The following is a 24,273-nucleotide window of genomic DNA, read 5'->3' on the forward strand; positions in this document are numbered from 1 at the left end:
CCCCAGGTATTTATTCAATACAGTGGTTAAATTAACGAAAAATAAAGCCTCAACAAGTGTTGACATTTCCCAACACCACAGCAGTAATGAGTTTATGAACTACTTTACTTCTAAAATCGATACTATTAGAGATAAAATTGCAACCATTCAGCCATCAGCTACAGTATCACATCAGACAGTGCACTATAGACCCCCTGAGGAACAGTTCCACTCATTCTCTACCATAGGAGAGGAAGAATTGTATAAACTTGTTAAATCATCTAAACCAACAACATGTATGTTAGACCCTATACCATCTAAGCTCCTGAAAGAGGTGCTTCCAGAAGTCATAGATCCTCTTCTGACTATTATTAATTCCTCATTGTCATTAGGACATGTCCCCAAAACCTTCAAACTGGCTGTTATTAAGCCACAACTTGACCCCAAAGAACTAGTTAATTATAGACCAATCTCGAATCTCCCTTTTCTGTCCAAGATACTAGAAAAGGTGGTATCCACACAATTATATTCCTTCTTAGAGAAAAATGGTATATGTGAGGATTTCCAGTCAGGATTTAGACCGTATCATAGTACTGAGACTGCTCTTCTTAGAGTTACAAATGATCTGCTCTTATCATCTGATCGTGGGTGTATCTCTCTATTAGTTTTATTGGATCTTAGTGCTGCGTTTGACACAATTGACCACAACATTCTTTTGCATAGACTTGAATACTTTGTTGGCATCAGTGGAAGTGCATTAGCATGGTTTAAATCGTACTTATATGACCGCCATCAGTTCGTAGCAGTGAATGAAGATGTATCCTATCGATCACAAGTGCAGTATGGAGTACCTCAAGGCTCAGTACTAGGGCCGCTACTCTTCACGCTTTATATGTTACCCTTGGGAGATATCATCAGGAAACATGGTGTTAGCTTTCACTGTTATGCTGATGATACTCAGCTCTATATTCCTTCGCAGCCCGGTGAAACACACCAATTTGAAAAACTAATGGATTGCAAAGTCGATATAAAAAACTGGATGACGAGTAATTTCTTACTGCTAAATTCTGAAAAAACAGAGGTGTTAATTATAGGACCTAAAAACTCTGCTTGTAATAACCTAGAACACTGTCTAAGACTTGATGGTTGCTCTGTCAATTCTTCGTTATCAGTTAGGAACCTAGGTGTGCTACTTGATCGCAATCTTTCCTTAGAAAGCCACGTTTCTAGCATTTGTAAAACTGCATTTTTCCATCTCAAAAATATATCTAAATTACGGCCTATGCTCTAAATGTCAAATGCAGAAATGTTAATCCATGCATTTATGACCTCAAGGTTAGATTATTGTAATGCTTTATTGGGTGGTTGTTCTGCACGCTTAGTAAACAAACTACAGCTAGTCCAAAATGCAGCAGCAAGAGTTCTTACTAGAACCAGGAAGTATGACCATATTAGCCTGGTCCTTTCAACACTGCACTGGCTCCCTATCAAGCATCGCATAGATTTTAAAATATTGCTTATTACTTATAAAGCCCTGAATGGTTTAGCACCTCAGTATTTGAATGAGCTCCTTTTACATTATAATCCTCTACGTCCGCTACGTTCTCAAAACTCAGGCAATTTGATAATACCTAGAATATCAAAATCAACTGCAGGCGGCAGATCCTTTTCCTATTTGGCGCCCAAACTCTGGAATAACCTACCTAACATTGTTCGGGAGGCAGACACACTCTTGCAGTTTAAATCTAGATTAAAGACCCAATCTCTTTAACCTGGCATACACATAGCATACTAATATGCTTTTATTATCCAAATCCGTTAAAGGATTTTTAGGCTGCATTAATTAGGTAAACCGGAACCGGAAACACTTCCCATAACAACCTATGTACTTGCTACATTATTAGAAGAATGGCATCTACGCTAATATTTGTCTGTTTCTCTCTTGTTCCGAGGTCACCGTGGCCACCAGATCCAGTCTGTGTCCAGATCAGAGGGTCACTGCAGTCACCAGGATCCAGTACGTATCCAGACCAGATGCTGGATCAGCACCTAGAAAGGACCTCTACATCCCTGAAAGACAGCGGAGACCAGGACAACTAGAGCCCCAGATACAGATCCCCTGTAAAGACCTTGTCTCAGAGGAGCACCAGGACAAGACCACAGGAAACAGATGATTCTTCTGCACAATCTGACTTTGCTGCAGCCTGGAATTGAACTTCTGGTTTCGTCTGGTCAGAGGAGAACTGGCCCCCCAACTGAGCCTGGTTTCTCCCAAGGTTTTTTTCTCCATTCTGTCACCGATGGAGTTTCGGTTCCTTGCCGCTGTCGCCTCTGGCTTGCTTAGTTGGGGACACTTCATCTACAGCGATATCGTTGACTTGATTGCAAATAAATGCACAGACACTATTTAACTGAACAGAGATGACATAACTGAATCCAATGATGAACTGCCTTTAACTATCATTTTTGCATTATTGACACTGTTGTCCTAATGAATGTTGTTCAGTTGCTTTGACGCAATGTATTTTGTTTAAAGCGCTATATAAATAAAGGTGACATTGACATTGACATTTTGAGAGACATTTATTGCACATGCCCAGCTAACAGGGAATGTCATTTGTATTTGAGGAACATTCTTATAATGTTGAGAGAATGTTCTTAGAACATTCTCGGAACATCCTTTTATACTTAAACATTCTAATGAGAAATGTTTTTTGTAACCTCTAAATAACGTTCTAATCATGACAAGAAAACTGGACATTTTAACGTTCTTAGAATGTTACTAATAAACATTACAAAAACGATATTTTATAGGTGAAAAAGTTGGTAGAATGTTGTAAGAAATATTTTTGTAAACTTTAAATAACATTATAATCAGAAGACAACTAGACATTTCAATGTTTTGCAAACATTTCAAAACAATGTTCTTACAACAATTTTATAAACAATTTTTTTACCTGTGTAGACAGGAAATAGGGTTGTACTGTTGTGGGGAAACAAGAGTTCAATGAAAAAGTTAAGTTTTACCTCTGGAAACGTACTAATTATTATTATGCAATAAGTAGATTTTAAAATTTGCAGAAAATGTGAGCGATTGTTGCCTAAAAGTATTATGCAAGGTTGTTGCTAAATGAGGTTTTCTGAGTGTTTGATAGCTTGAAAATATACTATAGCTGTTCAGGTGGTTAATAATCTAAATGTTTGCATTTTGGTCGCATCAAAAGAGCATATTCTCAAGATGTAGAAAGGTTAGTTTGTTCATAACTTCAAGGCTAAAGCACGTTTTTTTTTTTTTTTTTGGCTGCTTCCAATAATAATCTGTGGTTTGTTAAAAAAACACAGCAGTCAGAATTCTAACAAGGGCCAGAAAACATGACCACATTAGTCCAATATTACCATAAAAACACTGGTTACGCATTACATTCAATATCATTTAAAATAAAATACTCGTTTTTGCTAAAATACCATGGTCACTAGACTTGAGCACACACAATTTCTTACAACACTGCATCGGTTGTAGTATTACATAGCCAGACCTTCAGACTGATGGCTGAAGGTCTGGAATCAATGGCAGCTTTCATTGGACAAAGCCTGTCCATAAGGCCATTTGACTGACATTTCAAACAACCAATCACAGTTTCGTTCACAGTTTCGTTCAGCTTCACGTATCGTGCCGTGGAAATGTCGCCACAATAACAGGCCATTGAGTAAAATACTCGTATTTTAAAGACGTATTTTAAAGATTCTATGCCACAAACTTTCAATATTTGACATACTTTTGAATATCCAGTGTTTAGCTGATCCTGATAAGGGCTTGTCATCACAGTTGTAAATTCAATGGCTTTCTTCTTTCGTGAGGTGGTTTGGCGCCACAGCATTTTTGTTTCCACATCTCCTGGAAATCCTGTATAATTCAACCAATCCGATGACGACTTCGACACTCCTAAAGTGTTTCCACTTTGTGTCCCTTACAGTCCGTGGGTGTGACATCTGAGACTGAGACTACATTGGCTGTAATAATGATGTCACACTGTCTAAATCAACAGAATACATCCAAAGTGTAAAAATATGCATGCTACTCCTCTTTACTGCAACACATGCAGGTTTATAGTTTGCATTCTATTAATTCAACTAATAGGTCACACCATAATTGATCAATCTTATATGTGTCACAAACTTTGTAATGCTGTGAAATTTCTGTCTCCTGCATTCACATTCTGAATGGAAAAAGATGCCCCTTTACTGTGGGAATTTGTTGTCTAACAAAGAAACACCAATTAGACACTATCAGTGCTTTGTCTCATAGCATGTGCAGGTACCATTATATTCACTCCTCCACACAGTACCTCATTCTATGAGCACTACACCTTCAAGCTGAAAGCACATGCTTCAGTGTGGATTAATTAGTGCAGCTCACAGTAGAGACGGTCTCAGTTTGCAGCATTTACTAGATGCATTGAAGGATTCATGACAGTCTGCGAACATCAACCATTAGCATGGAAAGAGACTGCTGTCAATAAATGAGTCATAAAAGGCTCACAAAGAAGAGAACATGCACACTTTATGTAGTTTTAAAACAGCTGCAAATTATTCTACTTGTCACAAAATAAATGCATCACTGAATAGATGATTTCTTCATGTTTTAAGCATCAACTTCATAAAATATTGTAAAAATGTATGCATAAAAAGAAAAGAGGCATGTTAAGAAAAAAAGAGCACTGATAAAGCCCAGCATTTATCCAAGTCTCCTCATCAGTTGTAAAATGATGAAGGTAACACTAGTCTATATGATGAACTGCTTGGTGAGAATGATGGAGTCTGTTCTAGCCTCTCAGGCCATAGACAGAAACACTCTGCATAGACTCACACTCACTCACACCTGTGGGCAATTCACCGATAACACATCTTTAGGATTGTGAGGAAACGTCTCAGGTTACGAATGTAACCATGGTTCCCTGAGTATGGAACAAGACACTGCGTCCTCTAGGGGTCGCTATAGGGAACAGTATATCCACGCCGCCATGCAGAGGGGAGTGCAGGCCAGAATCAAGGCGAACACTAAGTATAAACTCTACCATTTCCACGGGAGTTGCCCCTGGGACGTTTAGACGGCTGTCTGTGACAGTACCCCTTACGGCCAAAGGCCTAAGCTACATACCCAACTTAATTGTTAGGGCCTCGGCAAGGAAAGATATGGCTAAGAACCTAGCATTTTATACTAAGTCTTGCCTGTCACACAGGGGCTACCGCTAGCTTTTGCATAAGCTTGCTGAAAGAGCTGTCTCAACAGATCTCTAGTAGCAACACCCTGTTTAGATAGGTATTCGAGGATACATAGGTGGAGTGGCATCCAAGATGAACGGGGCTTTTATCAACTCAAGAAAGGCCATGAAGCAACCACGGGAAGCCCTCACCATATAGGATTTTAGAAAGAACACAGAATATTAGCGTGCGAACTTACCACAGTGTGGATTTCAGAAAGTGTGTTAAGACTTCACGTGCACACTTACCATAGCATGGATTTTCAAATACTGTTCTAAGAAGTGGTTCTCGTGGCACTCTGACGGAGCAGCTCAATGGTGCATGCAGATGCAGATGGAATGGTGCATCTCAAAACAGTATGTTTGAGAGTCATCAACTCAATCTGTGGAAGTAATACTGGAGCACTCTGGGGAAAAAAACAGAGAACTCAGTCTCATATGAGAGGAGAACTCCGAGCTCAGAGTAGCGAGCTCATAGGCGAACCTTCTTGGAAAAGGGGAGCACTGCTAAACTACCACGAGAACCGCTCAAATAGCCCCTCATGTTGAGTGAAGCGATGCTTGAAGTGTCTAAACAAATACACACTGGCTGAATGGAGCCCAAGGAACAAAGGTTTAATCATCTCAAGGAAGGGAACGAGGCAGAGCATAACCCTTACCATACAGGATCTCAGAAAGTACGCAAGAAAGTAAGTCTTGCTCGCACACTTACCACTTACTTGGATTTTAGAAAGTGTGCAAAGTGTTCACGTGCACACTGACCACCATGTGGTTTTCAGAAAGTACAAAGCTTAGCGTGTGTACCTAAAGGTTCCTAAGCATCGCAGAGGCCCTGAATCGCACGGGAGAGGCAAGCTCAAATTTTACAAACCTTGGGCGAGGGGAGCATCACCTGAGGCAGCATATACAAGACTTCTGTAACTGCCACCTCCACCTCCCGCTGGATGCGACAGCACAACTAAGCGTTTAGGAGACCCCTCAGGGTGACCTGGCCGGACAGCCATGAAATTCCTTGCATTACTGCGCCAGGCCTGATGATCAAGGAGGCTCACGCAGAAACCAGTGATCTCGGCTGCCTAATGCCGGAACATGAAGCCGGATGGCTGGTGCAGTGGCTTTAGTAAACACTGTAACTGAGCACTGCAAAGGAAACTCACAGAGTTTATTAGTAGACACATAACCACCAGCAATTTAATACACATAAGTATATACAGAAAGGGTTACATATTCACCCACCCTCCTGCACTAGAGCCCCGCTCAAGGGACGACACCTTTTAGTACCTTTTAGGACCATTAGTAAGGTGGTTGCTATGAACATAGAACCAGCCAAAAACATTATAGGTCCAGCATAGGAGACTGTTATGTGAGAGGTTTCCACCTAACCTCGATCAGGTGGAGAGCTGGTGGTTACAGGGGAATTAGGAAGGGGAGGATAAAAGCAGAAATTAAAAATCCCTAAAGGGAACGAGTAGATACCTCGGTATCACTCTGATTCGGACGAGAACGCTGCCTCGTCTGGATCACATCCCTTAGGTTCTGCTAACCTCCTCGTGACCCACGATTCCTCTTACCCCAGTCCGCAGGTGGGGGAGGAGCGCAAGTCGCGACACTAGCCTTCTGTGCCCGTCTTTGATCCTCAGATCGAGACAGGCCAGGACCCCTATGTTGTTCGGGCTCAGACCTGGACCTTCGTGAAACGAAGTATCTGAAAGCAACAGAGCACGCCTTCTTCTCCCTGAACCTCCCGATCACTGTCTCAACCGAAATACTGAAATGTTCAGAAGGCGAAACCTGAACATTAGAGAAGAAAGCCATTTCTTTCTTCCCAATGTCTACCAGGTTCATCCACAGATGTCTCTCCGCTACCACCATGGCCGCCATAGTCTTGCCCATGGTGAAGGCGGCCTGCTTGGTAGCACAGAGAGAGATCTGTGGTGTGGCGCAGCTCGGCTACCTGATCAGGAGAAAGGCCCTCGCCTCTATCCAGGTCTCTTAGCAGATCAGTCTGATATGCTTGAAGCAACACTATCGTGTGTAATAAAGCCACAGCCTGGCCTGCTGCTGCGTAAGAGGCAAGGAGGGAGATTAAGTGAGGATATGTCTACCCCGCAGAAAGAATTTTCTTTTTAGCACTTTCTATAGGGGGCATCCTCTCATAGCTGTTTTCGCGCATCACCTCAATGTCGGCACAACTCTTATGCCAAAACCGATGGATGCAAGAAGAAAATGGCCTCTTTCATTTCTTTCCGATCTCTGTATGGAGATCATGCAGAAATGGAAGGCTAATCTGAGCTGGAGGGCTATGGTCAGAAAGATAACGCTCATCAAGGTTGTTGTTTTTTTTTTTTTTTCTTGCGGCCTCACAGTGTCACCTTGTTAGCGCAATCTCATGGCAAGTCCAACTTTGCCGTGGCGCGATCCATAACCTCCAACAGCTCAACATATGCAGGGCAGGAGAATTGAGAAGGCTCAGCCTCAGTTTCTTCACTATCCTCAAATATCTCCTGCTTTTCCTGGGTAAAAACCCAGCAGAGCACTAACTTCAGTATCAGAAAGTGTTAAAGATATAACATCATCCTCCCGAGGCTCTCTTTCGTCCGCCGCCATTACGATCGTGAAAGGAAAAGTCCCTCTTTAAACCATTCAGACAGATCCACCTGTATTCTCACGAGCTCATTCTCCTCCGTGCCTCAGCAGCGGCGGGTCCTGAACCGTGGGAAGCAGATGGCTGCCTTTTTTCCTTTTTTTTCTCAGAAAGAGAGACGAACGAGAGCGGAGCTTTTTCATTGAAAAAACTCCCACAATGCACCGAGATTTCCTCCTCAAAGACATTTCGTGTGTGCTCTTCACCCAAACAAATGAAGCAAAGATCGCGTGTGTCATGGGGTGTCAAATAACGCAGACACGGATGCACACATTGTCGAAATGCTTGCTAGTAGTCGCCATGATATACAGAGAAAGATCGCTTTTACCAGTTCTTTCAGATGCACGCTTCAATCAGAACAGTCAGTGAAGACGAAGAGGAGAATGATGTGTTCTCCCGGTGCCTGTTTATAGTCGCGCCGGTAGTGACGTCAGAGGCTGTCGCCAGCCAACAAGTTGGTGTTTTTTCAATGTATGCTTCAGACACGGGTCACGACGAGGTGTTCCCCATAGCGACCCCTAGCGGATGCAGCTCGAAGTTCCCTTGAAAGGGAACTGGAGCACCCAGAGGAAACTCATGCCAGCACAGGGACCTGCTGACAAGAAGTCACTTCTTCGTTGATCATGCTTAAAAGGCCATTGCCTACTACTGACTAAACAATAAAACTCCTCCTCCCCACCAAATGTGATATCCTGATCAATATCACACTATGTTCATTCATTTAGGCCAGAGGACACTGAAAATAGTACACAAAAGATTCTTGGACAGCATGCCGCTGCTGGTGAATTTTCAAATAAACATCAGCACATAACAGACTTATTATACTGTACTTAGAAGTATGTGAACTGGGATTGAGCCATCATCTTGATGTAATGATCTGTGTTGTCCACTAGAGGCAGGATAAGGGCTTTTCACACATGAAACAGTAAACTGTGGGTCATTCTAAACCCAAGTGAGAGTGTGATTTCACCAAGTACATCATGTTCCTGGATCAAGATTCTTGTTAATCCTGGAACAACATGCCAATTAACCGATTAGAATTGAGGGATAACTTGTCATGAAATATCTGTTTTAGGCTAAACGATCAGGGTTAGGTGCTTCTACACCCTTGTTAATCAGCTATCATTTTACACTGATTTTAGGAATAAATTATGGGTAGGGTTAGGTTAAGAGGTAGGGATTGGGTTTAGTCTATATTTTTGGACAGTAATGTTGATCCAGGATCATCAGAAGATGTTGATCCATGAACATGTCTTACTTGGCAAAATCACAGTGACCCTAAACCCATCATTCCTGTTTGCATGGAGTATGAACACAATCTCAGCATCCAGAATGTTAGCACTGTCCTTTTTTTTTTCATCACACAATGTAACTATATTATCAGCCAGCTCCTTATATAAAGTTGGCTATATAAGTTTGTCTAGCTTTCTGCCAGTGTACTCATGTAGGGTGATATTTACTATATATTGTAGAAAAACGTTCAAATGTAAACTAAATTATTGCTCAGCTCTGATCTGCTAAATGTGACTATAAAGGGAGATACTTAGTATAAGATATTAAACATTAACATCAAGATTTTCTGTAAAGCTGCTTTGAAATAATCTGTATTGTGAAAAACTCTATATACATAAACTTGACTTACAGTATAATATTAGCCAGCCATGCGCTCAGCTTTACCTTTCATTTACAGTGTGCGACAAATGAACAGGAAGTAATACCAGCCACGTTCTGGACTCAACATTTGAAAAAATAAAAATAAATAAAAGCAACAAAAATATGTGATGAGATGATACCATGTGATGAGGTCATGTGGCAATCATGCAGAATACGGTTTAAGAAATAAATATTGCATAAAGTTTCACATTAAAAAAAAAAACGGATAAGAAGTATACAGCATGTACTTATAGTATAATGCAACAAAATAGTATGTTAGTTTGAAGACAGTCCTTATTATTCACTCAAGAATAACTAAAAATCTATGCACAAATGAAAGAAAAACACACAACTTTCCAGATATTGAGTGCCAAAAAAATAACAATAATAAATAAAAAAATAATCATGTACAAGAGGGTCCAAAAAGGAAACCTTTAATTTGAATCTTGTTACATGCTCAAGACAATATGCTACTGATATCAGGCAAAACAAATACAGCTGTAATACAGTAACTGATTCTTAATCAGATATTGCTTTTTCATTTCATGCATCACTCTTGAGTACTGAATTAAGTTCTCTTCCACTTGTTTTGTGCAAAATACACTCAGTTCTTTATCTTTGTAATAGAGGTGCACATTTGAGGTTCAACACTCGACTGTATTCATAAGTTCTAGCCCTACAGGTATGTTCTTCCAGTGTTTATAGACTGCACTTGTAAATGAACTACTGCAGGAAGATTTCCGTCTGTCCTACATGTGAATGCAACGGCATACACAATGATGTTTATTCCCCCCGAGAAACACACTATTCCCTCAGTAGACAGATGCATGGATGGACGGACAGATGGATGCGTGTAGCTCTTTGTAAGAGAGGACAGATCCTTGTCATTCCTGCTATCTTGAAGGACTGCCGCTTCCAGATGGAGGACAGCAGAACTGATGCAGCATGCTATCATCCCTGTGAGAGAAGCACACTATAAGAACAGCATGTGAATGTGACGCACTGCACCCTCTAGGCCAGCACTTCTCAGCAAGCATTGCTTCAGGACTCAGGATTTTATGTCAGACATCACGTGGCAGACCAAACACGTCATTAGAATTGTTTATCATATAAAGGTGAACAAAATGTTCTGACCTTGAACTGCATATGGATACATTTTTGTAGTTGATATTCGACCAAACTATTTTGGCACATTTATTGAATGCGAAAGATGATTTTTTTGAAGAATGTGGGTAACCAAACCATTTCTGGTCCTTGACTGGTTACCGACATTCCTCAAAATATCATCTTTCCCATTCAATGAATAGGGTTTTTCGGGTTGAACGATCCCTTTAACATGACTAATTAGGCTAAATAAGAAAATGTAACATTTTGTTCACCAGAAGTGCAATTTAGCAATATATTTAATGTAGACTGGGTGGTATTTTTTCCTTTTGTAGTTTTGTTCATTGTTGGCATCTGCATCATTTGGCCCCTAATAAATGTGCCAAAATACCCAAGAGTTGGTCAGAAGTTTTTTCCACTGGTTGCATTTTATTTCGCAAACAGATTTGAGACTTATTTTAGGGTTGGTTGAGAACCGCTGGCCTAGAGATCCTAAAGCACATCTCATCTGACTTCTCTCCAGGCTGTTTACTGAAGCATGCTTTATAGATCTATATTTCTATAGACCAATCCCAGTGTCTGCAGCACATGTGCATTACATGATGGCAGAAAACCAGTCAGCAGTATGTTTTATCCAAAAACTAGCTAGCCAAGTCACTATGAATCTAAAAGATAATTGGTCTAACAGTTTTAATGGTTTATCTGCTTATTTTATCTTCTGTATTCACTGGAACAAATCATGACCACAATTTACATTATAAGAAACTAACAAACTAGTAAACTGTGGCCACAAATAAACAGGATGTGGGACCAGATTCTTACAGTAAGCAGTGAGGGTTAATAAAGATGCGACCGACAAAAAAGGTATGGTCTGCTTTGGGAGAGAGAATGTGTTGATCACTGGATAACACTTAGCTTATGCTTTGAGTGTACATATTTGGGTCATTTTTGCAAGTTTGGTGTGTGACATTGACAAAAGATTGGTCTATAACACATGGTTCACATAATTTTATTCCAATTTCAAAAATAAGCTAATAAAATTCCAGTTCATGAGAATAATAGGACAAACAACAGCCACCTCTAAAGAAAACTCCATGAATCCAATCAAGCTTCAAAATGTCAGGTGAACTCAGACATTAAACAAATCGAATAAATATTCAACTGCAGACCATGCATTAAAAAACATTTTTAATTAATCTTTGTTAATGTTAATGTTAATGAAAAAAATTTAGTTGTTCATTGTTAGTTCATGTTAATTCTCAGCTCATTAAATAATGTTAAAAACCACAACTTTGGATTTTAATAATGCATGAGTAAATGTTGAAATTATCCTTAACTTAGATTATTAATGCTGTAGAAGTATTGTTCATTCATAGTTCGTGTTAACTAATGAACTTTATTGTAAAGTGTTACTATAATTGCTGTAAATGACTGAACTAGGAAGCAAACTGAGCCACATTCAAAGATTCAACAGGCTACATTTACACAGAGATTCACAACCGACAGAAAATCGCAAACACTGAAATGATTCACAATGCTCATATTTCAATTAGGCAAAATCATAAGTAAAAAAAAAACTGCCTTTTTGTTGGTTGTTTAAATCATTTGGATTGTAATTTTATCTAATCATCTTCTTGTTGAAATTCTTTACATTTAAATTTCAATCAAATCACATGACATTTCAAAACTTACAGGATGTTATTCTCGTTGATCCTTATCAAACAGTTTGATATAGAAAAAAACAACATTCATTCTCATTAACTGGAACTACAATAAACAATAAACACAGGAGAAAAGAGTCTCATCACATATCAGAATATTCGTCCTGACACTAGAAATTCACAAATGTCATATTTATGTATATCTTCAAATACCCCAATGCAAAGATTTGAAGTTTGTTAAACAACAACTATATTTGTTTTTTTTTTACCATTAAATGGTTAAGAAATTCAGGTACTGTAATTGTGAACCACAAAAATATTCAAACTGCTACTCTTCCATCATATTATTTGTGATAATGTACTGCCAACAGTATTATTATTGACAACTTGTATAATGCATAAAACCTTCCAAAAGACTATAACAGAGATCAAACAAACTCAGAACATTATGCAAGTTCTAATTACATTCAGTGTGATCAGCAGTTTAACAGAACACATTCTGTCAGTCTAGAGAGTGAGTTCTGGCCTCTTACCTGCACTCAGAGAGAGGAGCAGGTACAGCTAGCTGCTTAGAGCACAATGGCGAGGGACAGCAGTACTGGTGCAAAGCATTTACACACCTACGACACAAGGAGAAACAAAGACGTCATCTACTCGACTCTACAGACACACTTCAGCCCATCACGTCCAGCAGTACTCTGGCCAAGGTGTTAAGATGATGATTCACATAGAAATTCATTCTCATTCAGAATCTGATGAAGTCAGGAAAATCAAATTATTTTCTTCTGTTTCCTTTCCATCATTAGCTGAACTGAAATCATCTCCAGATAACTTTACGATCACTCATCTTGTGAAACACTAGCCTTCTGAACTGTTTGCTGTGTAAATGGTTGTGTTTGTGTCTGATATTGATGAATAAATGACAGGTGAAGATGTGAGTTTATTTCTCCATGAGTACTCAGGTCTTTATGTAGCTCTGCACCAGACTGCTGTCACATACACAAAGCCACTGCTTCAGTCACAGATATCCATACACTTGAAACAGGTAACAGGAACAAATAGAGCTTCAATGTCACTCATACATTTAAATGTTTGTCAAACAAAATCACTTCTCATGAGCGATCATGCAAAAAAAAAAAGAAAAGGATACAAATATTGATGATATCATCTTGGCCACCTAATATCAAGTGGGAAATTATGTCCCTGGCTGTAATGTAATAAATAATAATAAAAAAAAAATTATATATATATATATATATATATATATATATATATATAAATAAAGATGAGGTATTTGCATTGTCTCAACCTCCTGTTTATATTATATTATTATATTATATTACCTATATTATGAATAATTAAAAAAAAATACATTGTTGTTATTATTGTTATTATTATCATTATAATCATCATCATTATTTTATAGCCATAATAATATATAAAACACAACATTCTTTGTGCAGCCCTATGAACAAGCACAGCAAACCTGTATTATTATTATTATTTTTTTTTTTTTTTTGCATATTTCAAATATATTTTTATCAGAAAATAAAGCTTTAGAGCAACAATACCAGTCATACAACACAAAATAACAAAATAAATATATTTTTGATTATAACGATAACTGGATGCCACTGGCTGACATACAAATGCAATGTGATGAGGTCTTGGGAAAACAATATAGCATACTACTAACTAAAATGTTTATCTTTGCACACTTCACACTGTTTTGCATGATATTTCTGTTTATGCTATTTCTTCAAAAATAGCTAGCAGTTAAAAGTATGCACTGTGCAGCACAACCAGGACACTGGTATTCCTTGATCAACTTGAATTAGTGATTCGTGATTCGTGGTTAGTGACGAGCGAGGAGAGAGAACAAAACAAAACGCTGGACAAATATTCATTCTCGGGTGAACTAACCCTTTAAGCCAATGAACTAATGCTAAAGTGCACTTTAGTTTAACCTCAGTCACCTTGAGAGGACTGAATCTCCAATAAACGCTCACACATCTCTGATGCGGTTTTCAAATGCTTATTGTACGCTTTATATGATGACAAGAGCAAGAATAAACAAAGTGCAAAAATAAAAATCTAAAGCTTCAAAAAGGATTCTGCAGTTATTTGTGGGACAGATGGCCAGACTGAACACTGCACATGAAGGAGAAATGCATCCAAAGACCACAGTTCATAGCAGCACACTGTGCTGTAAGCATGTGAACTCGCGTCATAATGCACATCAGCTACAGCCAAACACACACACACACACACAGGGTCACAGCCCCTAGTGTTTACAGGACACATGGACACACACCTCAGCTCAGCAGAGCAAAGACAGAGCTATCACTGCCATTTACTGCACAGCTCATCCTGAACACATTATGAGTACAAACAAATGTGTGTGAAGAACGCTGCATCACCATCATGACATTAGCCCATCATCAGAAGCTCCCTTTGGAGCATACACACAATCTCAAGCAGTTTCCATGTAAAACACATGACTCAGCAGCGCGGTGAACATCTGGAGAGCGCTGTCATGCATGCAGACTGCATCTGATACTCACATCATGCTGAGCCTGTGTGCCATGGCTGTGGGTATGCGTGCACCCATGTGCCGTACACTTGATCATTCACGCTGCTCACCGCTACAGCGCTGCGCTCCTGGCCCGTGATGTCACACGCGCATCACACACTTACATCAGCAAGATGTGGTTTGTTACAAGCACTGACGCCACGCAGAACGAGGACATGAAATCGCATGTGTGTGTGTGTGTGAGAGAGAGAGATATCTAAACGTGTAAGACATGCTCTGCCTCCTCCATCTGCACCCATTACACACGTAATAATACATCAACATCACAGCCAGAGGTCAAGCAAGGAACAGAGAGAATCACTTTCTGTTCTGAGAAATTAAACAGCACGGCCAGTAAATTAATCATTTGTGAATGTGAATTCCATGTGTGGTACTGCCATGAATTTAATGTCACTATCTGAAAAATTGAAATGGTACTAAAACAATTAAAAACAAAACAAAAAAAAACAAATCTAAAAAAATAGAGATGTGCATTAAACCTGTCCACTAAACCGAATTATTATTATTACCCACCACCTGTCCACTGTTGATTAACTATCAAACATATTTTGGTGCTACTGCTGTTAAATTGCAACATCACATGAAATTAAATCAAATAAATGTCACTTAATTCCAAAGAAAATTAAAAATGTACATGTCTGTAATGGTCCAGACTTCACTTAAGAAACTAATGGCACTTGACTGGTGTTTATGAATCAGACTGAGCTGTTGTTCTGTACACATCCACTGCGCCTGTTCATACTGTAGGATAAACAGAGGTGGAAATGGGCACAAAAAAAGGGATTAAAGGGTCCAATTGAGGTTACATGCAAAATATGGGACACAGCTAAATATAACATTTTTTGGTCATTAAAATTTGTTAAGAACATGTTTGCTGAGTTTTGTTGGATCAGTGTCTTATTTTTGCAGACTGAACATACTGAATCTGTGTTTTTCGGGCACTGGAATGTCTGTGCATTACTGTACGTACTGTAATCAGTCGGCTGTCACTGCAGTGTGAACTGGCTTTCAGATTTAATATGGAAAGGAAACTACAGAAAAAGGACTGTGGTCGTTTTTAGTAAAGCTGATTATGTGCGGTTTGAGAAGCGAGTAATTTCCATTGGTGTATGGCATGAATATTATATCTTCTACTACTCGTCTAACCATTTGCAATGTTTGATCTCCTCCACAGTGTTTTAATATACAGCATTCTGATGGGCTGAATATGTTTTGTGGTCTGCGTTAACTCATACTATAAAGTCTGAACCTGAGCACTGGGGAACCGCTGTGGTGGTTTGTCTAGGCTTCATGTGCCTAGGAAGGCATATTTACACTGTCTGAATCTTTTATGGTCTCCTGTACAGTACACAGGGTCACAATTACCAGACAGCAGTAAATGTCTAATTTCAGGCACAGCTTTAGTGTTCTTATCATGAAGTTTGTGGTTCAGATCATATTTATGACAGCATTTGAATCAAAATTGTTAATCCGTATTGGTGATGGAGAGAGACTATAAATTCTGAATGCATATACAGCAGCATGTTATTTCAGATGAGATTTGATTTTTTTAAAGCGTCCCATGTATTATATAGCCACCAGATGGCAGTGCAGTTAAGTACAAGTTTAGAAACTAATGCAGAGATCATGCCAAATAACTTGATCCTGTTTAATATTTTGCCATTATCATCTGCCTCTGTCTGTCTATTTGTGCGCTGACACAGTCCTGAGTATGCATTGTAAACTTTTCGCTACTACTCATTGTCAAAATCATAATCTACGTAGTGTCACATGCTGAGCACATGCTGATACTGGGCTTTTGTTTGATTGCTGTAACGGTGTCTTTAAGATGCATCTGTTATGACAAAAGTGTTATGGTTGGTCAGGTGATGCAGACTGTTCCTAATGGTCATAATCTATTAGACTCATTTAAAGTCTCACTGGATTCAATTCAGAGTCAATTTTATTTTATTTTAGTTGTAGGTGCCCACTGCGTGGTGTCTGTGTTCACGGTGTGTTCACTACTCACTGTTGTGTGTGTGCACTTGGATGGGTTAAATGCAGAGCACCAATTCCAAGTATGGGTTACTATAATTGGCAAATGTCATGATTTTCACTTTTTTTTACTTTCATATGGAATTGATGTTGATGAAATTATGCAGCCAAGCGATGATATCACAGATCATTGTCAACTTGTCTCGTGTAAACTTCATATAGCTAAAACTCTAAATTCTACTTCTTGTTACAAGTATGGTACAACCATCACTTCTAACACAAAAGACTGCTTTTTAAGTTATCTTCCTGATATATCTCAATTCCCTAGCACATCCAAAAACTCAGAACTTGATGATGTAACAGAAACTATGGACTCTCTCTTTTCTAGCACTTTAAATACAGTTGCTCCTTTACGCTTAAGGAAGGTTAAGGAAAACAGTTTGACACCATGGTATAATGAGCATACTCGCACCCTAAAGAGAGCAGCCCAAAAAATTAAGCGCAGCTGGAAGAAAAAAAAACTAGAAGTATTTCGTATTGCTTGGCGGGAAAGTAACCCATCCTACAGAAAGCCCGTCAGCTACAGTATCACATCAGACAGTGCACTATAGACCCCCTGAGGAACAGTTCCACTCATTCTCTACCATAGGAGAGGAAGAATTGAATAAACTTGTTAAATCATCTAAACCAACAACATGTATGTTAGACCCTATACCATCTAAGCTCCTAAAAGAGGTGCTTCCAGAAGTCATAGATCCTCTTCTGACTATTATTAATTCCTCATTGTCATTAGGACATGTCCCCAAAACCTTCAAACTGGCTGTTATTAAGCCTCTCATCAAAAAACCACAACTTGACCCCAAAGAACTAGTTAATTATAGACCAATCTCGAATCTCCCTTTTCTGTCCAAGATACTAGAAAAGGTGGTATCCACACAATTATATTCCTTCTTAGAGAAAAATGGTATATGTGAGGATTTCCAGTCAGGATTTAGACCGTATCATAGTACTGAGACTGCTCTCCTTAGAGTTACAAATGATCTGCTCTTATCATCTGATCGTGGGTGTATCTCTCTATTAGTTTTATTGGATCTTAGTGCTGCGTTTGACACAATTGACCACAACATTCTTTTGAATAGATTAGAAAACTTTGCTGGCAATAATGAAAGTGCATTAGCATGGTTCAAACCTTGGTATGCAAGCAATCTTTCCTTAGATTTCTAGCATTTGTAAATGCATTTTTCCATCTCAAAAATATATCTAAATTACGGCCTATGCTCTCAATGTCAAATGCAGAGACGTTAATTCATGCATTTATGACCTCAAGGTTATATTATTGTAATGCTTTATTGGGTGGTTGTTCTGCACGCTTAATAAACAAACTACAGCTAGTCCAAAATGCAGCAGCAAGAGTTCTTACTAGAACCAGGAAGTATGACCATATTAGCCCGGTCCTGTCAACACTGCACTGACTCCCTATCAAACATCCTATAGATTTTAAAATTTTGCTTATTACTTATAAAGCCCTGAATGGTTTAGCTGTAGCACCGCAGTATTTGAACAAGCTCGTTACATTATAGTCCTCCATGTCCGCTGCGTTCTCAAAACACTGGCAATTTAATAATACCCAGAATATCAAAATCAACTGCAGGCAGCAGATCCTTTTCCTATTTAGCGCCTAAACTCTGGAATAACCTTCCTAACATTGTTCGGGAGGCAGACACACTCTGTCAGTTTAAATCTAGATTAAAGACCTATCTCTGTAATCTGGCTTGCACATAACACACTAACACATTTTTAATATTCAAATCCGTTAAAGGATTTTTAGGCTGCATTAATTAGGCAAACTGGAACCAGGAACTCTTTCCATAACACCCGAGGTACTTGCTACATCGTTATAAGAATTTCATCTACACTAATACTAGTCTGTTTCTCTTTCTCTCTTACTCCGAGGTCACTGTAGCTACCAGATCCAATCAAAGGGCTCATTCAATTGTAAAGGAAACAGGTCAATTTAGCTCAAAGGGAATCATTTAAGATTTTAAAGGGAATTTGAACAGAATCACTGTTTCACGGCTGATCACTGAGACGCCCTGCGATTCACTGAACGAGCCGTTTAACATCAAATCTGCGCTGGATATTAATATCCAAACTATAGTGAAAACACTATCAATTAGCACAGTAACAAGATCGGCAGTTTAAGACATTAACTTGTAAGCACAAAACACAAGATACTTATCTTTTCAATATGAATAAGGCTTTATTAGATAAATCTAAGACATATAAACTAATCTAACACATAAACGCACGCACGCACACATTCACACAAGTTGCAGGAAGATCGAAAGTTAGGGAAGGATGAGTTTAAGAGAATGGAAATATGGAATCCCAAGTTTACAGCAATACGTTAAATTGCATAAACATGAACAATCATCAATCACTTAATTAACCCTCGCATTGAGTTCCTCAATGAGGTTAAAATTATATTAGATACACCAGCACAAATGTCTGAAGGTACATTGCCTGTGTAAAGTTGTCGCTGATTGGCTGGAAGTTCAGTAGTCGTTGAAGTGACGTCTTGAGAAGGCCCGTGGTGGGGCGTTGGCTGGCTGAAGATGCAGAGTTGTCTGGGCTGGTTGAAGTTGAACACGCAGACGAGGTCAGACGGCGTTACAAAACTTAACTCAGAACACGAAACTCTCAAACGGAAAAGAAAAGAAATAAAGTTTGACGAGACTATGTGGTGTTTCTTCTCATCGTGGCTAAGTAGCAGCAGGCGTGCAGGCTGAAGCACGCTGGGAACGTGCTCAAAGAACAGTGATGACAAACAGCATGGCTAAAAGCTAAAGCTAAGAAGCAAAGCTAAAAGCTGGCATGACTGATAGCCAAAGCAAGGCTAGAACTAAAAGCTGGCATGACTAGTAGCAAAAGCAAAGCTTACAACTAAAAAGCAAGATTTTATGGTGTCCTGGGTATTTAAACTGGCCTGTTGGCCACACCTCAAATGTTGTCTTGACCAATCAGATATAGTCTTGGCTCGGGGGCATCATAAATCATATGTTTACATTTACATTTACATTTATTCATTTAGGTGACGCTTTTATCCAAAGCGACTTACAATTGCTATAAATGTCAGAGGTCGCATGCCTCTGGAGCAACTAGGGGTTAAGTGTCTTGCTCAGGGACACACTGGTGTCTCACAGTGGATTCGAACCCAGGTCTCTCACACCAAAGGCATTTGTTTATCTTACCAAGCATGTGGTCCGAATTTTCCCGCTCTTGTAGGGTATAATTTTGGACATGATTCTTATAACACGAATATGATACATTTGATAAATATTTGATTGTCAGGCCTAGTTCAAGCAAACAGTTTCCATCACAAACATACCAAACATGATTATGAATCCTTAAGTTATCCCATAGTTATTAAAAGACATACACAATAAGTGATTATAAAAAGATAGTCAAATGTGTGGGTTAAATATGAATATGGAGTGAAGCGATGGACTGATTCATTTATTAGTCTTTCATTCTGGTCCATATATATGTACAAAAGACAGTTTATTTGCCATTCTCTTGACAAAGACTTCTGTGGAGACCAGAGGTTCCCTTCCCCTTTAGGAATTTCAGTCTGGTTCTGTTAGGTGGGGGAAAGTCAATGGAAGTCTTTAACTCTCATGGGTTTACATGTGATGTCCAGCGTTGCTTATCAATTACGAACAACAAATTTGACAAATCTCTTCTCCGAATTGAAATTGTCAGTAATTGTTCTAGTGGTGTTAATGTTGAAAACTGTTCTGTGAAAGCTTTGGTTGGTTGGTTATCTTGCTTGGGACTTGTGGCACAGAATGTTTTATGACTTCCTGAGGAATTCGGCTCGTGTTTCAAACACAGCCCTGATCGACTCTTTAATTTGTCTGGTTCGAGTCATTTCTGCTACACAATCATATTCAAAAGGGACTAGTTAGCATGCAATTAAAATTACCATAATGAAAATTAAAAAGTTATAAATTTCCAACATTCAACAAAACTGTTTTAGGTTGTGTACACAGGAAGAGAACTATGAAATTTGCACAGGCAACATAAGTGATGATGAAAAGTCATGTTTGTTTATTTTTTAATTGTGACCATACATAAATCAAGCTGTTCTCTAATGCCGTCTCTCTGAGAACAAGGCTCAAATTATTCAGAAAGACACAGGGAAACCCCAAACCTTCAGGAGTCTCTGGCCTCAGCCGAGGCCAGTGTACAAGTCCCTTACATGCATCTGGTTTTTGCCCAGTGTCTTTCTGTTTCTGATGATAGAGCAAGAGGGAAAGCTTGTAAAACACAAAGGCTGCACTCACACTTGCTAAGAGGCACCTATATGATCCTGGATGAATTGGATGGATGAAGTCCAGACAAAGTCTTATGAACAGAAACAAGCAGAATGCACCACAGGCCCCATTACCTTTGGCAGAATCCCAACACAAACACAATGGTGGTGACTCTTATGGTTTGGGGATGCTCTGCTGAATCAAGACCTGGACGTCTTACCATCATTCACAGACTTACGAATTTTGCTCTGTCTCACAGAATTAACTAACATTTAGGTCAAGCAGCAAGACAATAAATCATACAAGCAAGAATATTACTCGAAAACGAGTCAATCTTTCGTTCGTTATCTAGCTGGGCTCGGTGTTCATCATGAGGGTGAACCCTCATGACATGAGGGTGAGTCATAAATGACAATTTTCCTTTTTGGGTGAATTAACCATTTAACACTTGTGAAAATAGAAATATGATTTATTTCACATTGTCACTTCTTTTAAAATATTTGATTTGACCTTATAAATGTTTGTTTACACAGTTTATTTTTTTCCTTATTGCTTTACCAAAGTCATTGGGATATTTAAATATATAAACAAAGCTTTGTAAAACCAGTATTGGATTGTATAGTCTTTATTGCTGCATTGTCCCAAATTATGCAATCATTGTGAGTGGAATTCCAGAAGAAACAGATGTTTCTAAGATTGAAGAAACTATGCATTCCCTCAAAGCCCTTGGAAGAGTCAGGGTAAGAGGACGGATGTATAACCAAGAGTCACAGTCTTTGATAGTGCTCTGTGAATGTTGTAAGAAAGTGCATGCAGAGAGACTGCCTCTCGTTGTATTGCCTGCTGATGTATCAGATCAATGGATGCTGAGTGCTAATAGAATGGAGGTTACTGCTTTTGATGGTGGAGGGGAAAGTTTTGTCTTGCCTGACGAATCTGATCAAATAGAGGAAAATCAAGAATCAAGTTCACCTAACTTCTATCATCAGAACGGTAGGTGATTTGCTTGCAAAAACCACCAAAATCTAGAGTGATAGCAGTTCCTTTAGACATCTAAGGACCTGTTCAGGTATCATACCCATTCTAGCGCAAGTTCTACAAGGAAGACTAAATGCTACGTCACATTCCAATTAAGGTCTAGCCAATCGGCTCTCAACACGAGGGATATAAAAGGGCACTACTCACATCCTATTGTGTTCGCAGATCCTGCCGCTGTTGTTTCCCTCCATCCTCCCCAACACCACCAGGTTGGCCCTGTCCATGCGGGGGGTAGTTCTCACCTGCCTTCGTCTTCGTCAGGATTAGCTGGTAACTACAAACTTCAGATCCACGCTACGGATGGGGCCTACGCCAAAATAATTCTGTTTTTTTGTATGTTTTTGTAAATAAATACTTCAGTCTTATCTACACCTCCTTAGTCTTTCTGGTAGGACTGGATGGAACAAGCAATGCTCATGGAAGAGGAAAGTGATCGTTCTACAAATAAGGATAGTGGAGAGTTTGCGAGGACCAGCTTTGGAGATTATCCAAGCAGTAAGGTTTACAAACACCTAAGCATCTCCAAAAGAGTATGGTGAAGCTCTACTGTATATATTTCACATTCAGAGCATTGTGGCAAAATCATTGGTAATGCTTGTCGGATTTCCTAAGGAGACTTGAGAAAATTTTGATCAGAGTTGTACAAAGAAGAGGCCTACCTGCCCAGCTGGCAGGAAAAGCACGTCTGGAGCAACTCATCAGAGGGGCGACACAGTCTGACATCATGTTGCTTCAGTTACGCCTAAGGGAATGAAAAGATAACCCACCTGATTTCCTAGATCTGCTACATGAGATTCGGGAAGAGGAGGTAAGAGAAAATGAAAGACAAAAGTCTAATCCGACAGTTGGTCAAGTGCAAATTGGAAGTGAGAATTCCAAAGACTCACCCTTTTTAGAGCTGTCAACTGAGATCAAGGACAAGGCCACAAACTATGGTGGCAGAGTTAACAGGCAAGTCAAAGGATGATGCAATTTCTGGAAAGAAACAAAAGCTATCAGGAATCCGAATTCAATGATGAAATTTGAGAAGTAAAAGCTCTGAAGAAAGAAGTGAAAAAACTCAGACAGCAAGGGAAAGGGCTGGCTGTACAACCAACAACTAATGTAGGTAAAGAGCCGGCTCAGACGGGAAACCAAGCAGGTCCAGTGCAGTTCACCTAGTCAAAAGTAGCTGGATCTTCTAAAAGCTCAGAAAATTACTTCTGCTATAGGTGTGGGGGTGACAGACACATTGCTTCAAAATGCAGAGCTCCTGTAAATGAGAAGTGATCCAGAAACTCATTCAATCTCTGTGAAAAGCTAGAGGAAACCCGAGGAATGAGGAGGCTCCTGTAGAGGAACACAACTGCTCTGTGAAAAGTAGCACAGTTAAAATCAAACCAACAACATGTATCCCTGAAGGACTAGTGGGACCATCTTCGGTTATTCCAATGAAAGTAAATGGAACACCTGGTCAAGATTTGCTGGACAGTGGATCAGTAGTAACCATTATTTCTGAGGAATAGTATAATAAATACCTGACTGATACTCTGATTCAACTCATTTCTGGACTAGCTGTAAGGGTATTTGAGTGACGCAAGTTTCCCTTATTGTGGCTATGTGGAAGTAGAGCTGCAATTTCCGGAGAAGTTGACAGAAGTGCAGCAGTCTATTAGTGTATTGGCCTTAGTGTGCTCAGAGCCTCATGGACCCAAACAGCTGCCATTACTCATCGGTACCAATGCCAGTATGTTCCAGAGGTTAGCCCAGCTTTGTAAAGAGTCTGCTGGAGTAGACATTGTTCACACAATGCCAGTAAATCTTCCGAACCCAAAGACATCCACAATGGAACTCAGTGAACAAACAAACCCAGAAGATGTGGTGGCTGAAATTCAATGGCCAGGTCCACTCCGAATTCCACCAAGACGTGAGTGTCAACCTACTTGCAAAGTCAAGGTGATGCAATCCATTGACAAGAGTATCTTAGTTGCTGATCAACCGTCAACTTTAAGTAGTCCTGCTGGATAGGATAGGTTATAAGGATAGGTTATCCCAGAAACTGTCTGAGAGG

General features: G+C 39.4%; 1 protein-coding gene across 4 annotated transcripts in view; it reads right to left on the minus strand.

The window, feature by feature from the left end:
• Positions 1-24,273, minus strand: part of LOC132129747 (IQ motif and SEC7 domain-containing protein 1-like) — a 144,733-nt gene that overhangs the window by 69,081 nt on the left and 51,379 nt on the right. Inside the window, exons 4-5 of one of the 4 annotated variants that reach the window (XM_059541469.1) lie at positions 12,836-12,922; positions 9,812-10,494 (exon numbers count right to left, since the gene is read on the minus strand). The exons of 2 other annotated variants lie outside the window; for them this stretch is intronic. In XM_059541469.1, coding sequence (XP_059397452.1) covers positions 10,431-10,494; positions 12,836-12,922 — 151 coding nt within the window. In that variant the 3' untranslated portion in view covers positions 9,812-10,430. Of the gene's footprint in view, positions 1-9,811; positions 10,495-12,835; positions 12,923-14,866; positions 14,970-24,273 lie in introns of those variants that run through there. One more of the 4 variants, XM_059541468.1, reaches the window with a different exon arrangement.

Source organism: Carassius carassius, chromosome 46, assembly GCF_963082965.1.
Source record: "Carassius carassius chromosome 46, fCarCar2.1, whole genome shotgun sequence".
NCBI classification, from domain to species: domain Eukaryota; kingdom Metazoa; phylum Chordata; class Actinopteri; order Cypriniformes; family Cyprinidae; genus Carassius; species Carassius carassius.